General features: G+C 35.0%; 1 protein-coding gene across 7 annotated transcripts in view; it reads right to left on the bottom strand.

Annotated features, from left to right (window-relative positions):
- Window positions 1–20,075, bottom strand: part of MYO9A (myosin IXA) — a 273,152-nt gene that overhangs the window by 133,854 nt on the left and 119,223 nt on the right. For 6 of the 7 annotated variants that reach the window (XM_047861621.1, XM_047861624.1, XM_047861627.1 and 3 more), the window contains 2 exons: window positions 16,439–16,634; window positions 8,221–8,340 (listed from right to left, as the gene is read on the bottom strand). In XM_047861621.1, the coding sequence (XP_047717577.1) occupies window positions 8,221–8,340; window positions 16,439–16,634 (316 nt within the window). The remainder of the gene's footprint in view (window positions 1–8,220; window positions 8,341–16,438; window positions 16,635–20,075) is intronic. The other variant, XM_047861626.1, reaches the window with a different exon arrangement.

The following is a 20,075-nucleotide window of genomic DNA, read 5'->3' as shown; positions in this document are numbered from 1 at the left end:
GAGAACCCAGAAATGGACCCACAAACGTATGGCCAACTAATCCTTGACAAAGCAGGAAAGAATATCCAATGGAATCAAGACAGTCTCTTCAGCAAGTGGTGCTGGGAAAACTGGACAGTGACATGCAGAAGAATGAACTTGGACCACTTTCTTTCACCACACACAAAAATAAATTCAAAATGGATCAAAGACCTAAACACAAGACAGGAAGCCATCAAAATCCTCAAGGAGAAAGCAGGCAAAAACCTCTTTGACCTTGGCCACAGCAACTTCTTACTCAACACGTCTCCAGCGGTAAGGGAAACAAAAGCAAAAATGTACTGGGACTTCAAGATAAAAAGCTGCTGCACAGCAAAGGAACCAACCAACAAAACTAAAAGCAACTGACAGAATGGGAGAAGATATTTGCAAATGACATATCTGACAAAGGGTTAGTTTCCAAAATCTATAAAAAACTTATCAAACTCAACATCCAAAAAACAAATAAGCCAGTTACTAAATGGGCAGAAGACATGAATAAACACTTTTCCAAGACATCCAGATGGCAAACAGACACATGAAAAAATTCTCAACATCACTCATTGTAGGGAAATACAAATCAAAAGCACAATGAGATACCATCTCACACCTGTCAGAATAGCTAAAATTAACAACTCAGGCAACAATAGATGTTGGCAAGGATGCAGAGAAAGGGGAACACTTTTGCATTGTTGGTGGGAATGCAAACTGGTGCGGCCACTCTGGAAAACAGTATGGATGTTCCTCAAAAAATTAAAATAGAACTACCCCATAACCCAACAATTACACTACTAGGTATTTATCCAAAAGATATAAAAATGCTGATTCAAAGGGGCACATGCGCCCCAATGTTTATCAATAATGCTATCAATAATGCTATTATTTTATAATAATAGCCAAATTATGGAAAGAGCCCAAATGTCCATCAACTAATGAATGTATAAAAAAGATGTGGTATAAATATACAATGGAATACTACTCAGGGGCAAGAAGAATCAAATTTTATCATCTGCAACAACATGGATAGAACTAGAGTGTTTATACTAAGCGAAATAAGTCAGAGAAAGACAAATATCATATGATTTCATTCATATGTGGAATTTAAGAAACAAGAGATGAATATAGAGGGAAGGGAAAGAAAAGTAAGAATAAAGGCAGAGAGGAAGGCAAACCATAAGAGCTTCTTACATACACAGAACAAACTGGGGGTTGCTAGAGGAGAGGCAGGTGGGGCAATGGGGTAAATGGTGATGGGCATTAAGGAGAACATCTGCTGGGATGAGCACTTGGTGTTATATGTTAGTGATGAATCACTGGGTTTTACTCCTGAAATCAATACTATACTGTATGTTAACTACCTTGAATTAAAAAAAAAAAAAAAAAAAAAAAAAAGACTGGAATGGAACTGAAGGATTTACTTCCAAGTTCACTCATGTAGTTAGTGGCAAAGATCATTTTCTCACTACCTGTTGACCAGTGGCTTCAGTGGGATTCTCAACAGGGCGACTCACAGATGACAGTTTGCTTCTTTCTCCTAGAGACAGTGATCTGAGATAGAGCTACCAAGTAAGAAATTACCTAAGATGAAAACTGCAGTCTTTCATAACTCAATTTCGGAATTGACATACTATCACTCCTGCCATGTCCTATAAGTCACACAGACCAAGACAGGAAAAATGCAGAAGACTATACAAGGTTGTAAATACCATAATATGGGGATAACAAGAATATCTAGGAGACTGGCTGCCAAAGATGTATACATAAAATTCATAAATTTAATTTTCTATGTCTTCATGGCTAAAATAGTATAATTTTGTAAATTTACCTGGTATCATGAGAGGCTGTTGAATCTACTTCCTAGATCAAAGAGCATATATCAAACTCCTTAACACTTCGTATATAGAGGATCGTATGTTGTTTACATCTTCCTTTTCAAGCTATGCACCTTTTACTTCTTTTTCTTGCCTTATAGCACTGTGTATGACTTTCAGTACAATGTTAAATATCAGTGTCAAAACCAGATATCTTTGCCTTGTCTCAATGTCAGAGAAGTGTTCAATCTTTCATCATTACATATGAAGTCTGCCGTAGGATTTTCATGCATGTTCTTTATAAAATTGAGGAAGGCTGCCTTTTATTCCAAGGCTCCTAAAGGTGTTTAAATGAGTGAAAAATTACGAAAAAATCTTTTTCTCCAACTACTGAGGTATCATATGCTTTTTCTTTTTTAGAAGGATAATATAGTGAATTATAATGATTGATTTTCTATTATCAAACCAAACTTTCATTCCTTTCATTCATTCATTCAACCTTAAATTCCACTGGGCTTCATGTATTATCCTTTATTATACTGCTGAATTCAGTCAGCCCTTATGTTGTTAAGCCTTTTTACACCCATCATTGTGAGGTCCATAGTTTTCTTGTAATGTTTTTGTATGCTTTTGGTATTAGAGTAATAATACTGGCCTCATAAGATTTGTACAAGGTTACTTGCTCCTATATTTTCTGAAATAGTTGAAGAGAACTGGTATTATTCTTTTCTTAAACATCTCTTAAATCAAATTTACTGTTGAAGCTATGTAGGCCTACACTTTTTTGTGGGGGGAAGATTTTACTTATGAAGCCAATATCATTTATAGGAGTGATCAAATTTTGTATTTTTCCTTGGGTCAATTTTGATTGACATTCAAGGAATTTGTCCATTTCATCTAAGTTGCTTAATTTATTGACATAATCTCTCCTCAGTCTTTTGAGGTCCCTATCATATATAACTGTGTCCACTTGCTCCTTCCAGATAACAGTATTTGTGTCTTCTTCTCTCTTATTTCTTGATCAGAATGGCTAGAACTGCACTAATACCGCAGTCACTAGCCACATGTGGTTTTCAAGTTTGATTTGACTGAATCAAATTAAAACTTCAGTTTCTCAATTTTAAATAAATTTCAGGTGCTTAACAGCCATATGTGGCTTTTAGATAGCATGGTTGGAGAACATTTTCATCTTTATAGAAAGTTCTAATGGACTGACCCAGAGCTTTAAAAATTTCATTGCTCTTTTTGAAAAAATAGCCTTTGGGGGCACCTGGATGGCTCAGTTGATTAAGCATTCCATTTCTTGATTTTGGCTCAGGTCATGATCCAGGGAATTGGGATAAAGCCCCACATCAGGCTCCGCACTAAGTGTAGAGCCTGCTTATGATTCTCTCTTTCCCTATGCATCTCTCCCCTACTCATGCACATGTGTGGTCTCTCTCTCTCCCTCTAAAACTGGAAAAAAAGAAAAATCAGCTTTTGGTTTCCACTGATATTCTCTACTGTTGGTCTGCTTTGTATTCATGGGTTGTAGTTCGTCACTTCTCTCTACTTATTTTGGGTCTAATGTGCTCTTCTTGTTGTAGCTTCATAAGGTAAAAGCTTAAATCCTTGACTTTTGACCTTTTTTCCTAACATAAGGACTTAAAGCTATCAATTTTCTTCTAGGTACTTCTTTAGTTGCATTATGCAAGTTATGTTATTTCTATTCTCATTCAGATCGAAGTAGTTTCAAGTTGCCCTTATAAATTTTTCTTTAACTCATGAGTCATTTATACATGTTGTTTATTTTCAAAATATTTGAGGATTTCTTGAGGGGTGCCTGGCTGGCTCAGTCAGAAGAGCATGTGACTTTTGATCTCAGGGTTGTGAGTTCAAGCTCCACACTGGGTGTAGAGATTAGTTAAAAAATATACATGTATTTCTCAGATATCTATTACTTATTTCTATTTTAATTCCATTTTTGTAAGACTTAAATTTCATTTGAAATTCCACAATGGAATTCCATTAATTGTATTTGGCCAGATTAAATTTTCAATCATTTATGGGACCCCACACATTTGTGGGCCTGAGGTCAGGGACATTAAGGTAAGCACTGTCAGCAAGGTGAGGTATATCAGAGGGAGGGAGAGAGAGAATCCCAAGCAGGCTCCAGGCTCTAAGCTCTCAGCACAGAGCCCAATGCAGTGCCCAAACCCACAAACCATGAGATCATGATCTGAGCCGAAGTCGGATACTTAACCAACAGAGGCACTCAGGTGCCCCCTACATTTTTAAATGGTTAAGGAAAAAAATTATCAATAGAAAAATAATTTTGTGAAATGTGAAAATTATATGAAATTTAAATATCAGTGCTCATAGTAAAATTTTATTGGAACATAGCCATGTTCATTTATTTATGTACTATCTATGGCTCCTTTCACAGTAGAACTGAGTTGTTTCAACAGAGACCATAAGACCCACAGAGGCTAAAATATTTACTTTCCAGCCCTTTGCAAAGTTTACCAACACTTACTACACATCCACATTACCATCTGGTGCCATTTCTCTTTATTTTACTTTTTTAAGTTGGTTGATTTGTTTTTGAGAGAGAGAGAACAAGCACATGTACACTCAAGTGGAACAGGGGCAGAGCGGGAGGCAGAGAGAGATCCCAAGCAGGCTCTGCACTGTCAGTGCATAGCCCGACGCAGGTTTCAGACTCATGAACCATGAGATCACGACTTGAGTGGAAATCAACAGATACTTAACCAACTGAGCCACCCAAGCACCCTGGTGACATTTCCCTTTAGCTTACAGAACTTCCATTATTATTTCTCATAGAATACACATTATGGTGGCAAATTCTCTCAGATACTTTTTATCTGAAAACATATTTATTTAAGGTTCATTTATTAAGAATATTTTTGCTGATAGCTTAACATTATGGATAATACATTGTGCCAACACTAAATTCTGTTATGTTCTTCTGAAGACTGTTGATTTTTCTTTCAACAGATAGTTAACTTGTCTGGACCCAAACTAAAAATATAGAAATTTTGCCTGAAAGTTGGGATTTGTTTGGGAGGTAGGAGACAGCTGTGTTCTGGTTTATTTTGGGCCAGGGTGAGATTTTAATTATGATTTTTCAACATCTTTTCATCTCCATTGCTTTAATAAGTCAGGTGTTAATATCATTATTCCCCTGTATTTGATAGGCCATATTTTCTCTTCACTGCTCTCAAGATTTTCTCTTTGTCTTTGACATTTAGCAGTTTGTCTACAATGTGCCTAATTATGGTTTTCTTTTGTATTTATTCTACTTGAATATCATTAATCTTCTTGGATCTCTAAGCCAGGTTTCTAACAAATAGGAAAAGTTTTCAGCCATTATTTCTTCAAATATTCCTCTGCTTCTTTCTTTCCCCCCCTCTACCTATGGGATTCCAACTAAGGCAGGAAGAATTCAGCTTTTCTCCCACAGGAGCTACACACAGATACAAAAAGTGTATGTCAAAAAAGCAGCAAACTTGAAAATCTCACCTACTACAGTTGTGTGTTTCGAAGTTTGTCTCCTATTTGGTTTGCACTGCTTTGCTGACAGGCTTCCCTGTGTACTCATAGCTGTCAGCCAGGTACAGCTGGCAGAATTCATACTCTAACTTTGGGTTTTAGCCCTCTGGCAGCTTTCTCAGTTTCAGATTTTCCTCCTAAATTCCAAGTTGTTTTGCCAGTCCTCACCTTTGTTCTCTGATACCTCAAGTCAGTATGGTTGTGGTTTTCCGTCTCTGGGGCTATGAGAGTGGGGAAGCACCTTGTACAAAAACCCACAGATTCACAATTCTTATCCACTACTTTACTTACTCCAAAGAATAAACTCTCCTCTGGTTTCTGCTTCTTTATGGTATTTTAGTGGGGGTGTTTTGGTCTTTTTCCAATGCTTTCAAATCATTTTGTTATTTAAAAAATTTTTCCAGGTAATGCAAATTGGTGCAGCCACTCTGGAAAACAGTGTGGAGGTTCCTCAAAAAATTAAAAATAGACCTACCCTATGACCCAGCAATAGCACTGTTAGGAATTTACCCAAGGGATACAGGAGTACTGATGCATAGGGGCACTTGTACCCCAATGTTTATAGCAGCACTCTCAACAATAGCCAAATAATGGAAAGAGCCTAAATGTCCATCAACTGATGAATGGATAAAGAAATTGTGGTTTACATACACAATGGAGTATTACGTGGCAATGAGAAAGAATGAAATATGGCCCTTTGTAGCAACGTGGATGGAACTGGAGAGTGTGATGCTAAGTGAAATAAGCCATACAGAGAAAGACAGATACCATATGTTTTCCCTCTTAGGTGGATCCTGAGAAACTTAACAGGAACCCATGGGGGAGGGGGAGGAAAAAAAAAAAAAAGAGGTTAGAGTGGGAGAGAGCCAAAGCATAAGAGACTCTTAAAAACTGAGAACAAACTGAGGGTTGATGGGGGGTGGGAGGGAGGGGAGGGTGGGTGATGGGTATTGAGGAGGGCACCTTTTGGGATGAGCACTGGGTGTTGTATGGAAACCAATTTGACAATAAATTTCATATACTGAAAAAAAAAAGTTTTACATAGGAAAAAAATAAATAAATAAAATAAAAATTTTTCCAGGTTTTATCATTGTTACCTGTGGAAGGGTTCATTCACCTTGCCAATTATCCATTACCTAAAGCTGGTAGTCCCCTGTTTTTTTAAGAACAATCTCGCAAAATTCAATTTGTAATTTTATAGAGTATAAAATTCTAATTATTGGTAGTACTATAATATAAAATGGAATAAACTTCTTAAAATAATGGAAAAGCTCCAACTTCCATAAATGTAAAAATCAATTTGCATGTAAACACAGAACAAATGTACGATTTCCTCACGCAGCCTATACTGTACATGGTGCCTTCCTATTCCCGAACCCATATATACTAAACTGGAATACAATCAGGCCTAGGGTTGTCAGAACATGATGAAAATCAACAAAGCAAATAAACCACTTGCAACTATTTAAAAGTTAAAAAGAATTAAACTCCCAAAAAGATTTGTAAACTGGTTTAAATAATGTCCCATGGATTAAAAGATTTAAAAAGGAAGATGAGTACTTGAAATAAAACTTATTGTACACCTTTTAGAAACAATAGCAATTAATTCATTGTAACACTTAAGGATGGTCTTTTTAAAATGAAATACTTACCTTTGTTCTTTCTAAAATGAGAAAACATTTTTAATAGTTTTCAAAATGCATTACACATTTCCTTATACCAAGACAGCAAAAGTAAGAACAACTGAAAAAAGAATCCACAACATTTGCTTTTACAAATTCTACTTACATTCTCCTTTCACTGATAATTAGATACTAAAATTTCATGGAATTTCAATCACAAAACTATAAAATCAACAAAGTAAATCTGTGGTAATTTGTAAAAAGCTCAGAATCTGTAAGTAATTTAGGTCCATTATATGGAAACTGCTAAATTGGGGTTTGAGTATTTGAGTATTCTGAAGGATCTCTTTATTCTCACTATAGCAGTAGCAAAATAACTATAATCCCACAATAAGCAAAACAATCTATTTTCATTCAGAATGAGTATAACAAATAGAAAGGAGGAAATGGAGACCACGGGCATCTTTTCACACCAATTTTATAAAAAAAAAAAAAAAAAGAAATAGAAGAAAAAGAAAAAAAAAAGAAAAAAAAGAAATATCCACTATGATTCTATCATTCTTCCTTAATCCAAAACATTAATATGGTGGTTTTTCTCTAAACCAGACACAGAAAAGTCTGATAGGAGAACTGCAATCAAACTAAGTGGATTAAGCAATGATACACAAAAGCAACACTGCTGATGTTGAAATTCAAGCATAAGCAAGCATAACAATCAGCCAAAAATTGGAAAGAGGCAGAGGAAACTTTTGGTAGTGTTGGATATAGTAATTATCTATATCATGTTAATGATTTCACAAGTGCATATATATGTCAAAATTTACCAAACTCTATGCTTTTGCATGCAATTTTATCTCAACTAGATTTCAATAAAGCATTTTTTAAAAATTAGCAGGGAAAAAATCATTATTCATTTTTACCCATCACTCAGCTACTTTAAAGACAAAAGTGGAAACTAATTCAGAGTCTATAACCAAGTATAATCAACAACTCATGGATCACAGGCAAAGAGTCGTCCAAGTTCAAAGAAGAGGTATATCAACTTTTTCAAAAGAAAGAACTTAAGTCTCAATGGAAGAATCCTGAGACTGGTCAAACGATTATGGAGGTGACATTGCCTATGCAATTTATGTCCCACCCTGGTGCAAAATGCTCCTGGTTTCCATTTCCAAACAGATATGTGATGACACAGAGTTTATCAGGATTTGCAGCCTTACTGTACTTCTCTTCCTTGCACCTCTGCAGAATCTCTAAGCTCCTCTGGTGGACTGGGTGTTGGAGAAAGCTAAAACTATCCATACTTTTCAAAATTGCACATGGCGCTGTATCATCATGTCCTTAGGAAGCAAAAGAAAAACAAAAAATGGAGAAAAGAAAAAGATTACATAAGCCCAAACCAATAGAGATTCAAGGACAATGCTGCCAACTATCTTAAGAATATATATAAGTGTATCAAGTAATAGGAGTTAAATGTGAATAATTTTTCTAAATTGATTTGCGGAAATTACACAAAAATAAAAGGAAAACATAAAGGTATTTTTTAGATATTCCAAGTATCCTTATCAGTATTCAAAGTGTTGTGAGATAACATCACACTGAAAATTTCTAATTTAAAATATTAGGGAAATTTCAAAACAATTTGTATGATTTAGCTATTTTTTTAATAGACCCATTTTTATCAGGTCTGAAATATAATTAGCATATAGTTGGCAACAATGCAAGGAACAATGATGGAACACCAAAGAGAAATATACCCAAAACAATTTACCAAAAGTTAAACAATTCTTTCACAAATCTTGCAATAAACCACACTTGTAGGAATTCCAACAAGTGTGTCAATGTTTAAAGAGCAGGAAGAAAAGCAAAACAGAGCAGGAAAACCCAGCAGCACTTTGGTATTTATAAATCTGAAAAGAAAGTTGGAAAATGTACCTCACCACCACTTCTTAGTCAAGTGAGACAGGATCAACTACTGGTGGGAAACGGAAGAGAGCATGTTCACATAAGGACCAAAGCCCCAGATTAGTGCTACTGAAACCATGAGTCACTCTAGCAATGATGAGGATTTGGGGGATGTCAGTACCATTAATATTAGCAACAGACGGATTTAAAAGAGAATAGGCACCGCCAATTTTGGGAGGTGGTGTTGAGTATCATTTACTCAAAGAACATCTCTAGAGATAAGACGTTATATTCAAATTTGTGTAGGTTTGCCTTTAAAAAACAAAAGGGGGGAGAAAAGGGAATGGTTTAACAACAGAGGCAAAGTAAGCAACACAATGAACTAAAGTTTCATTAGTGCATATTTACTCTATAATTTGGAATGAGATACTATATAGGAACAGTTCTCAATACAGGATCATTTAAAAAGTTAAACAGAGGCAGAGTAGTTCAAACAAGTTGGCAAAGCATGGTTTAGTCTAACCATAATTCCTTAAACTGGATCCAGAGAAAAGGCATCTACATTTTAGCTGAAGACATGGAATCTTACAATACATTATATAAGAATAAACACATAAATAGCAGGCTCTTAAAAATGAAATAGATGTGAAAATTATTTTCACATCCAATATTAAAAGAGTAAACGAATAACACACTATCTCATCCACTGTGGATAGCCCACAGCTGCAAATGTTCAATGTTTCAAAAAGAGACAAATATTATCAAGTTATCTATCATTTCTAGGTCAAAGAATACCTCAGTAAAAATATTCTTCACTCATTACCAATAATTCTCCCCTCCATGTTTGACGGGCTACTTGAAGAAAGAATGCTTAGGTTCAGACTAGCCTGTACTTTACCAATAATCCTCCCCACCACGTTTGATGGGCTACATGAAGAAAGAATGCTTAGGCAAAGAGACTGGCACACTGACACTGCAGAGCCTGGTTGGGATTCTCTCCTTCCTTCTCTTTCTGCCCCCCCCCCCCAACCCATCTCAAAATAAAACTTTAAAAAGAAAAAGAAAAAAAAGAAAACAAGAACTCTTCCTTTGGGGCTCCTGGGTGGCTCAGTCAGTTAAGCGTCTGACTCTTGATTTCAACTCAGATCATGATTTCACAGTTTGTAAGTTTGAGCCCTGTATCCAGCTCTGCAGAACTTGCTTGGGATTCTTCTCTCTCTGTCCCTCTCCCCAACTCATGTGCTCTCTCTCAAAATAAAAATAAACTTTTAGAAGTGTGTTGTTGAGTTTCCATATGTCTTTTTTTTAATGTTTATTTATTTTTGAGAGAGAGGAAGGCAGAGTGTGAGTTGAGGAGGGCCAGAGAGAGAGGGAGACACAGAATCTGAAGCAGGCTCCAGGCTCGGAGTTGTCAGCACAGAGCCCGATGCGGGGCTCAAACTCATGAACCATAAGATCATGACCTGAGCCAAAGTCAAACACTTAACTTACTGAGCCACACAGGTGCCCCTCCAGATATGTCTTACGACATATTATTTGCACTCCTCTTCTCTCATTACTATCTTCTTTTGTATTAAACAGATGTTTTCTAGTATATTCTTACTTTTTTGTCATTTATTTTACCATCATTTTTTAGTTATTTTCATAACAAATGCCAAGGGAATATAGAATTAGCATCTTATAACAATCAAGTCTGGATTAAAAACCACTTAATTTCAGTAGTATATAAAAATGTTTCCCAGGGTGCACCAGGGTGGCTCAGTCGGTTAAGCTTCTGACTCTTAGTTTCCACTCAAGTCATGATCTCATGGCTGTGGAATTGAGCGCTGTGCTGGGCTCTATGCTGAGTCAGCCTGCTGGGGATTCTGTCTTTCTCTCTCTGAGCCTCCCCTGCTCATGCTCTATCTCTCAAAAATATTAATTGATTGATTTTTTAAAATGTTTCCCCTATATAGTTCCATTCCCTTCCTCCTCCTTTATGCTGTTATCATACAAATTTACACCTTTAAATGTCATGCCCATCAACAGAGATTTATAATTATTGCTTTGTACCAGTCTTTTAAATCAGATTGGGGCGGGGGGGGGGGGAGTTACAAAATGTAAAAAATATACTTTTACTATATTTTTTATTTAACTCTATAGTTGTCTTTAATGTGCTCTTTAGTATTTCATGTTACTGTCTAGTTTCCTTTCATTTCCACCAGAAGAACCCACTGTAGTATCTCCTGTGAGGCAAATCTGATAGTAACAGTAGCTCAGGATTTGTTTATCCAGGAATGTCCTAATTTCACCATCACTTTGAAGGGCAATTTTGCTGAATACAGAATTCTTGACTGACTCTCTTTTATCTTTCAGCACTTTGAATATATCAAGCCACCGCCCTCTAGCTTCAATGGTTCCTGATGATGAATCAACTGTCACTCTCACTGAGAATACTTTGTACATGATGAATTACTTCTCTCTCGCTGCTCTCAATATTTTCTCTCAGGCCAATTCAATTATGATGTATCTAAGTTTGGATCTCTTTGAATTCACCATTGTAGTTTGAACCTCTTGGATATATAGATTAGTTTCCTCATCAAATTTGAGGAGTTTTTGGCCATTATTATTTCTTGAAATGTTTACTGCCCCTTTCTCTATCTTTCTGGACTACCAGAAATCAGTGTACTTTCTGGTGTCCCATAGCTCTTTTCATTCTTATTCATTCTTTTTTCTTTCTGTTCCTTAGAACAGATCATCTCAACTGATCTGTCTTCAAGTTCACAGATTCTGGCCTCTGCCTGTTCAAATCTGTTGCTGAATCTAGTGAATTTCTCATACATATATAAATTAATATTTTATATTTGGTCAGACATTGTTCTCAAAATTTGCATTAGTCTTCAGACATGGTTGCCTTTGAACATATTTAAAATAGTCATATTTTTTCTTTGCACATCCCATAATTGTGTATAGAACAGCAGATTTTTTTTTGAGAGTGGAAAAACATCTTTATTTTTTTGAACAATATTTTTAATTATTTACTTAATAATTTAAGGTCTTCTTTTCACATTTACATGTCACTCAAGGAACAGGAATTATTTTTGTGAGTTTTATTAAAACATTTAATTTGCAACAAATTTATAACAAATTTCATATTTTTATATCTTCACACTTTTAAGAGTAGGAACACAAATATTTTTAAAAATATAACACGGCAATTCTGGAAATCAGATTCTCCCTTCTTCCCAGGATTTAATGTTTCATGTAACTGTTGCTATCATCTGGGACTTTCCTGAACCAATTCTATAAAGTTTGTATTCTTTGTCATATATGACCACAGAGAAATCTCTCATCAGTCTGCTTGGTGCTCGGCTAACTACTGAAGGCAGATATTTCTACATGCCTGGAAGCAATAAACCTCCCCCTCTTTGTCAAAGTTCACTGTGCATGTGTTTTGGGGCACACCTTCAACACCCTGCTAATCTGCTAGGCAGTTTACAACTGTCTTATATGATCTCACCTTTGCTTCCTGCTTGCACAGAGCCTGAAGGTCATAGAAGTGAGAGAGAAGGATCTTCTTGGGTCTTTCCTGAGCATATGCATAGGACTGGGCATGTACACAGCCCTATGTATGTACACAACTATCTAGATTTCCATGAAGATACAGGACATTTTCAAAGCCATTACTATGGAGACCTCATTTCCCAGCTTTTCCTTTTAAGTTTTTTAGTTAGTTTTTGCCCCAACTGCTATCTACTACTAGCAGGGAGTTGCACTATTCAACAAGTACTTCTGAGTATTTTTGGACATCACCCCTACATAAAAGGCTATTCACACTGGGCAAGCTCTGAGTCAGGTTAAAGAAGCAAGTGGGTGTCAGGTTTTCCAGGGAACCACCTAATATGCTGAATATAATTCTCTGGAAATGGGGCTTTTGAAGGACCTCCAGCCTCCATCTACTACCTGTAATGGCTGTCAAACTGCTGATATTCAATGTGTTTCTGACCTATTGGTTTTCAAGGCTATCATGGGGAGCTGGGGACGGAAGAATGCAAACAGTGTAAATTAAAAGGCTACAAAGTGCATTGTCTTTACCAATATTCAGCCTTTTTTCTTGTATAAACACTTTCTAGATTACTACAGGCCTTTGATAAATTTCCTGAGTTCTGACAAAGTTATTCTGACATTTTCTGCAAGTATTTGTGTTGCTTTTATGGAAGAGGTTCCTATTCTACCATTTCACTGACATTCCATCTAAGACACTACTCTTAAACCACCATACTACAGTGCCTGATACAGAAGTGATTTATAAAAAATATTCAGAGTTTATTTTGTTCATAAAAATCCATTTAATTGTCTTAAATTAAGGGTACATTTAAATTTGGGAAAGAACTGTGTTCAGAGTACTGCATAGAGATCCTAGACCCTTGGTGATATCAAAATCAGTTTTAGTACCTGGTCATTTCTGGAAATAGATGGTCCATGGAACCCTTACCCTTCTCCCACTTAGAAAGAAATGATAGCACATTAGAGTCATGCAATCCACTGAGTGGGTGGGGAAAAGGAACAGGTTATGTGGGGCAGGTTATGTGGAAACCATTATAGCTCTCTGTGAAAACTATATCAATGACTTCAGCTTCTCTCCTGTAGATGAAGAAAAAACTGACACTTTGAACTCTCTTGTTCTTGCCTCTTTTCCCTATACCACAACTGAACTCCCCATTTCTGTCTAGCTGTTTTAGATTGATTAAAATTCTCCAAAAGAGCTACATAAAACATCACTGCACTCGCTTCTACATACAGCATAATTCATGGTCAAGTTATGATCTCTCCTACTCTCTTCCAGAATCTTTCTTATTCAGGAAGAGGCAAGGTGAATGACACTACTGGAATGTCTGTTCTCTCATACCTCACTGCTGACCAGACAAATCATTACTATTTCTCAGGGCCAACATGTACCTTTACTCAGATGGCCTACTTACATGACTCCATTAAGGACATTTTATGGTTTCCTGATTACCATAATATACATTACACAATTTTAACAAATTTATCCTTGAAAAGAATAAATTGAATTAGTTTTTATTTAAAAGTATTAAACAAATAGCACTGTGTCCTTTAATTTGGAAGTCTGTATACAATAGTCAAAAAGCAGATTTTAATTTAATATTCTCATTTGTGTTTGGTTTGCTTGATGATGAAAAAGAATGTCAGGGATTTCCATAAGAAAATCCAAAATTTTTTAGTTTACCATCAACTATTGTTGGCAATCAAGTTAAACTGTTGCCAGTTTAGCTAAGAGCCACTAAAACTTTTTTATACAGATACTCTCAAAGGAAGTGAAAAATATATTGTACTTCTGCAGTCTACATCTTCTTTCTTCATTAAAGTATTATTATCTTTGACCTCTTATTCAGAATCTGAACTTGATTACCTTCTGCCATCCATATATTCCACTTCTACTTAAATAATCTCTAATTCCTATTTCATTTTCACATGTCTGCACACTATTTATGGTCATTATAAAAGTTCTGAATCTACTACTAATCCATTTTCAGTTATTCCAATAGTTTTCATTTTGCAATGCTACAATGTTCTAATTTAATGGCATCCTTTTATCCTAAACCCATCAGAGAACAGTAAATGGTGAGAGATGTGGAAGGAGCAAAAAAGCTGAATATTTGCACTGACACTAATATACTGTAATACAATTATTTCCTGTAACAAGTCTGTTCCATCATTGCCTCAAAATACAAATGAACTATGGAATTTCTTTTTCTTGAGAAAAAATGAAATTTAAGAAGTTAATCGAATGCAATTTCTGGGTTGTTGGTAATATTCTACTTCTTAATCTAGGTGGTAGTTCCAGGGGTGTTTTCACTTTGTGATAATTCATTGAGCTATACATTTTGGGGGGCACACTTTTCGGTATGCATGCATGTTATATCCCAAAATAAAAGAGCTTTCAAAAAGTTTATTATATGGAAGCTCTGTGCTGGCCAGAAAGGAAAAATAGATTAAAAAACAAGAAGAATTTAGAAATGATCAAAGTAGAAATAACACAGTATCATTTTGCTGATCATTAATAACATTACATATCTTTGTACAAATTGATAATAATAAACCTACAATCAGCTTTCATAAATAATATTTTAAATGCCAAAGGAACATACAAACAATGTGAATAATGTTTACAGAAAGCAGTATTTTCAATAGTAAATACAAGAAAAGTTTCTTCACTTAGTTATACCTTAGCAGGATACTTACCAATTTTTTAAATTTTCAAAATTAATAAATCCATTGTAATAAATAAGAACATATCTTAAAGGAAAAAAAATCTTTCCTTAAAGCGTTTTTCAAAGAGAGCCTCTTAGAAATAATTTTGTAAAAGACAAAGCAGGTTTAAGATATTCCTTTTATTTTCCAAAAAACTGTATTTCTCTACCTACAAAGGCCAGTTTGCACGTATTATAATTTGAAAAACAGAAGCTAAGCTCAATTAGCATTTTTCTCTCATTTTAGAAATACAATCTCCCAAATATGTGTATTCACCTGAAATATATAAAAGCTGAACCTAAAAGTTTTACTGCTAGTACACATACCAAAAAGCCATATATGTAAGTCTGGGGGTCCTGAAAGCACAGATGTGTCCTAGAGAACTTCTACTGAAGCTTCTCTGGGCAGAAAAACTTATTTTAAATCACTACATATATATTAGAAAATCCTCACTATGCAGCAATGGTCTATCTAAGGCTAGAGCTACAGCAAGCAACAGTGTGGTTTCCATTAAGTGGCAAGTGCTTATGAAGATGTCCTCCCACAGAATGTGAAATATGGCATTTTATGATTTAAGGGGAAAAGACACAGAAAAAGTATCCTGCTTCATTCATTTCTAAATTTCAAAGTAAAATTCAATGAACTAAAGAGTGGGAAGAAAAGAAATTTAACATTTGTAAACAGGTATTTTATATGTATCATTATTATCTGACTTTACCCCACAATTTTGAAGGCAATATTTTGAAGAAAAACTTCTTCAAATAGTCACAAAACCTTCTTCAAGAGAAGAAATGACACTTGACTGATTACTGAAGCCAGGTTATCTCTAACTAGACTACCCTACCTCTATCCCAATTTTCCTATCTCCTGATTTATTCTTTCACATTAAATTATGTTTCATTTGGAGTAAAAACTATGGCCTAAGAAGAAAATAGAAAAAGGTATCAATATTTAATTCTATATAAATAATGGTAAGTATCATTTTGTTTTTTTGTTTAAAAATTTTACCAATGTTTTACTAAATGCCTATTAAATACCAGGTGTCTTACATACATTACTCCTCTCAGGATTTATTAATAAAAATGTACCAACACATATATACACACAAACACCATATATCCACTTAATCATATAAAGTTCACTAGAACTAATAAGATCTGAAAATGATGTTAGGATATGGTAAGAAAACAGAAGAGAACAAAATTATGATATCTCTATTTTAAAAAGGTAAAAAATTAAAAGATGAAATATGGTAGAATACTAATATCTACTGCTTACCGGTTTTTCTCTGCACGTGTCTTTTCCCAGCTTCCCTGAAAGCAACCATGGCTCTGAAAAAAGCTCTGAGAACTGCCCATCGGAAAACCGCTACAGGATCAATTCCAATCATCCCAGAGATAAATGCATTCTTGCTACTTCTTAGAAGAGCTACAATGTCAGGGCGCATATGATCTGTATTTTTTTCCCGGAAATCCTACATGAAAAAAGTACCAATGTTATTTCTGAAAAAAATATTAAACCAAGAAGACAATGGGTGACATGTCTGAAAAGTGGCTAAATAAGGACTATAGAAGTGATTTCTGTTCTAGGTAGCTAACTGGATCAGATACCTTCTATAAAGTCCCATCCAACCCTAAAACTACTGAATTCTATAATACATTTCATTTAGAGTGAATATTCAATTATTTTATTGCAGCTTGTTAAACATTGAGCCTCTCTGAAGGGGTATTATATAAAATGACCAGAGAGTTGAACAATAAAAAGGAGGCAGACATAAGACAAGGAACAGTGTTCTAAGCAAAGGAAACACCTACTACCCATAGGTGGTGATGAACTGGACAAGTTAGGAGATAAGCAGTAAAACCAGGGGCTGGAGCATTCTGGGCAAGGGTGAGAGTGGTGGAAGATTTGGGAAATAAATAGGTTACGTAAGCCTGAGTTGAGAGTTTGGGTTTTATTCAAGTGTAAAGGAAAGCCAATGGAAGGCTAATGACATAAGCTAAATGTTGTTTTATAAACAACACTGGATGTTGCAGAGGGAATGAATTTGTGCAAAGAATTAAAAAAAGGAGAACAGCTACTACAATATTCCAGGTAAGAGCTAATTGTGACTTTAGACTACATTGGTGGTAATACTGTAAAGAGAAAATAGTTATTGCATTTGGGATATGTTTTGGAAGTAAGGCTGGTAATTTGCTGGGGGATTAGGCCCCAGTGAGAAAATGAGGGAATAAGCGTAACACCTATATTTTGGGTTTAAGTAACTAGGTGGAGAGAGGTGTCATATTGATATGGATAAGCACAGAGAAAAGAGAAAGTTTAGGGAAAGGAAACGAGACCAAGAGATTAGTTTTGTACAAGTGAAGTCTGAGATGGTGAGGATAAAGATAGCAGTAAGTAACATTTATTGAATGGTTATTATGTACACGGCACTCCTCTGAGCATTTTACATGTGCTATCTCATTTAAGCTCATTTCATCTACCTAACAACTCCTTAAGATAGAGAATATTACTATTATTCCTATTTTATAGATGAAGAATCTCAGTCACAGAGAGGTTAACTATCTTGGTCCCTATCACACAATAAGTAGAACAGGGATTCAAAGACAACCACTCATAACCACTGTACTATGTCTGCATACAGACATCAAGTAGGCAGATGAATATATGCATCTACGAATCCTATACAGACTTCAGAAAATACATATGGATATCATTATCCAGAGTTTTTTAAAGCAGGATAGTATTACCTAAAGAGCATAAACAGGCAGTAAAAACCACCTGCCAATAGAGGTCGGAGGGAATATCAGAAGAAAATGGGTTAAAACACTCCACACAAAGATAAAGAGGACAAAAAGCTTATACTCATGGAAGAAGGTTCTAGACCGATATGTATAGTCCAAAACACCCAGATTAAAGGATTAAAACTTGGTGAGTAAATCACCTGGAGTTGGTGCAACTTCACAGAACAGCTCTAACTCAGACTTCTACGAGGAGCACGCCTAGTATGATGTTTTCTAGAAGGCAGTTTGGACTCATCCTATTAACTTTTAGGGGTTTCTTTTCCTGTTCTTTGTTCTCTTGAGAATAGAAGAGGGAAAACAAGCCAGAAATCTTGGTCCTTGGCTTTCCCCTAACCATCTTTTAAGCAAAAGTATGTATTATAAAAGTTAGTAAAACTGAGTTAGAATTTACAAATTCAAATCACCACCACCACCAGCAGCAGCTAATACCTACAATGGGAGACAAGATGCCAGGCACTAAGTTAAGGACTATACATAACTTATTCAATTCTAACAAGTACTTAATAACACAGAATAATTATAAACCACACTTTACTGATAAGTAAATAGATAAAGAAGGTCAAACTACAGGAACTGAAACACTAGTCTGTTCTATACCAAAGACCATCCCAACCTATTAATAACTATATGGTACGACATAAAATTCTAGAAATCTTTTCCATGATGACTGTTAAATATTGATGGGAGACCTTCATTTTCCAAATGCAATGGTCTCATATGTCTTCAGAGTTCCAGATTTCTAAGTACAATTCACAAACTGATCATATCATTCTTGACATTTTCTTCTTGGTTTCTATAACAACACATCTTGTGATTTACTACTTACCTTTTGTGCTGTGCATTCTCAGTCCCTACTGCTGGTTCCATTTTTGAAATTCTTATCTGATGTAAGGTGATTGATCTCAACCATAATAATGACCTTAAACACTATCTATATGATGAGGCCCAAATCTGTATTTCTACCTCAGATCTTTCTTGTTTGAGATCCACTTATACATCTTAAAGGGATCTCAAACTTGAAAGAGAATGAGCAAGACTAGTATTACTTAAATGTTTGTAAGCATTCACCAGTAAAATCATGTGGGCCTGGAATTTCCTTTGTGGGAAAGATTTAAACTACTGATTTAAATTGTTAACAGAAGTGGGAATCCCGGGTTTGCCTGTATTTTTAGTGTCAGTTTTGATGATGTGTGTTTTCCACGGAATTTTCCATTTTCATGTTAACAAGTTTATTGGCAAAATATGTTCAGATATTTTTAATATCTGTTGAGTATGTAGTTAAGTCCTCTTTTTTTCTGATATTTGTAATTTTTAAATATTTTTCTGTTATCAGTTATTTTCTATTACCTTTTACTTAAATTATTTTCTGTTATCTTTTTAAGAAACTAATTTTTGGCTTTGGTAATTTCCCTCTTGTATGTTTGTTCTCTACTGCATTGATTTCTGATCTTCCCTTTATTATTTCCTTCTAATTTGGAGGAGTAGGGTTAATTTCCTGTTCTTTTTTTAGTTTCTTGAAACAGAACGTTAATTACTTTCAACCATTCTTCCTAATATATGCATTAAAGTTATAAATCACTGCTTTAAATGCATCCTACCAATTACTATCAAATCTGCAAATTTTGATATGTTGTATTTTCATTCATGCTCAGTTTGAACTTAGTATTATATTGTAATTTCTTTTTTGACTCATGGGTTACATAGAAGGACTGTGCTTAATTTCTGAACACCCAAAGACTGCCTACTTATCCTTATAATATACCAAGCAGGTCAGTTTTTAACAATGCTTTTCAATTTTTCTGTTTTTACTGATTTTGTGTCTGCTTATTCTGTTACTAAGAGATATGTATAAAAATCTACAGCCAGATGGATTTTTCTAGTTCTACTTTTGTTCTCACTTTGCTTTTTATGTACTGAATCAAATCATTAGGTACATGCAACTTTTGATGACTGTGTCTTCCTGTCAAACTGGCCCCTTTTATTGTTATGAAATGTGCCTCTTTATCTTTAGTAATACTTCTTGCTTTAAAGTCTACTTTGATAATAACATAATTATACATCAGCTTTCTTTTAGTTAGGGTTTGTGTGGTATATATTTTTCCATACTTTTA

The sequence above is a fragment of the Prionailurus viverrinus genome, chromosome B3 (genome assembly GCF_022837055.1).
Source record: "Prionailurus viverrinus isolate Anna chromosome B3, UM_Priviv_1.0, whole genome shotgun sequence".
In the NCBI taxonomy this organism is placed as follows: Eukaryota; Metazoa; Chordata; class Mammalia; order Carnivora; family Felidae; genus Prionailurus; species Prionailurus viverrinus.
This window is presented reverse-complemented; position numbering and strand designations above follow the sequence as displayed.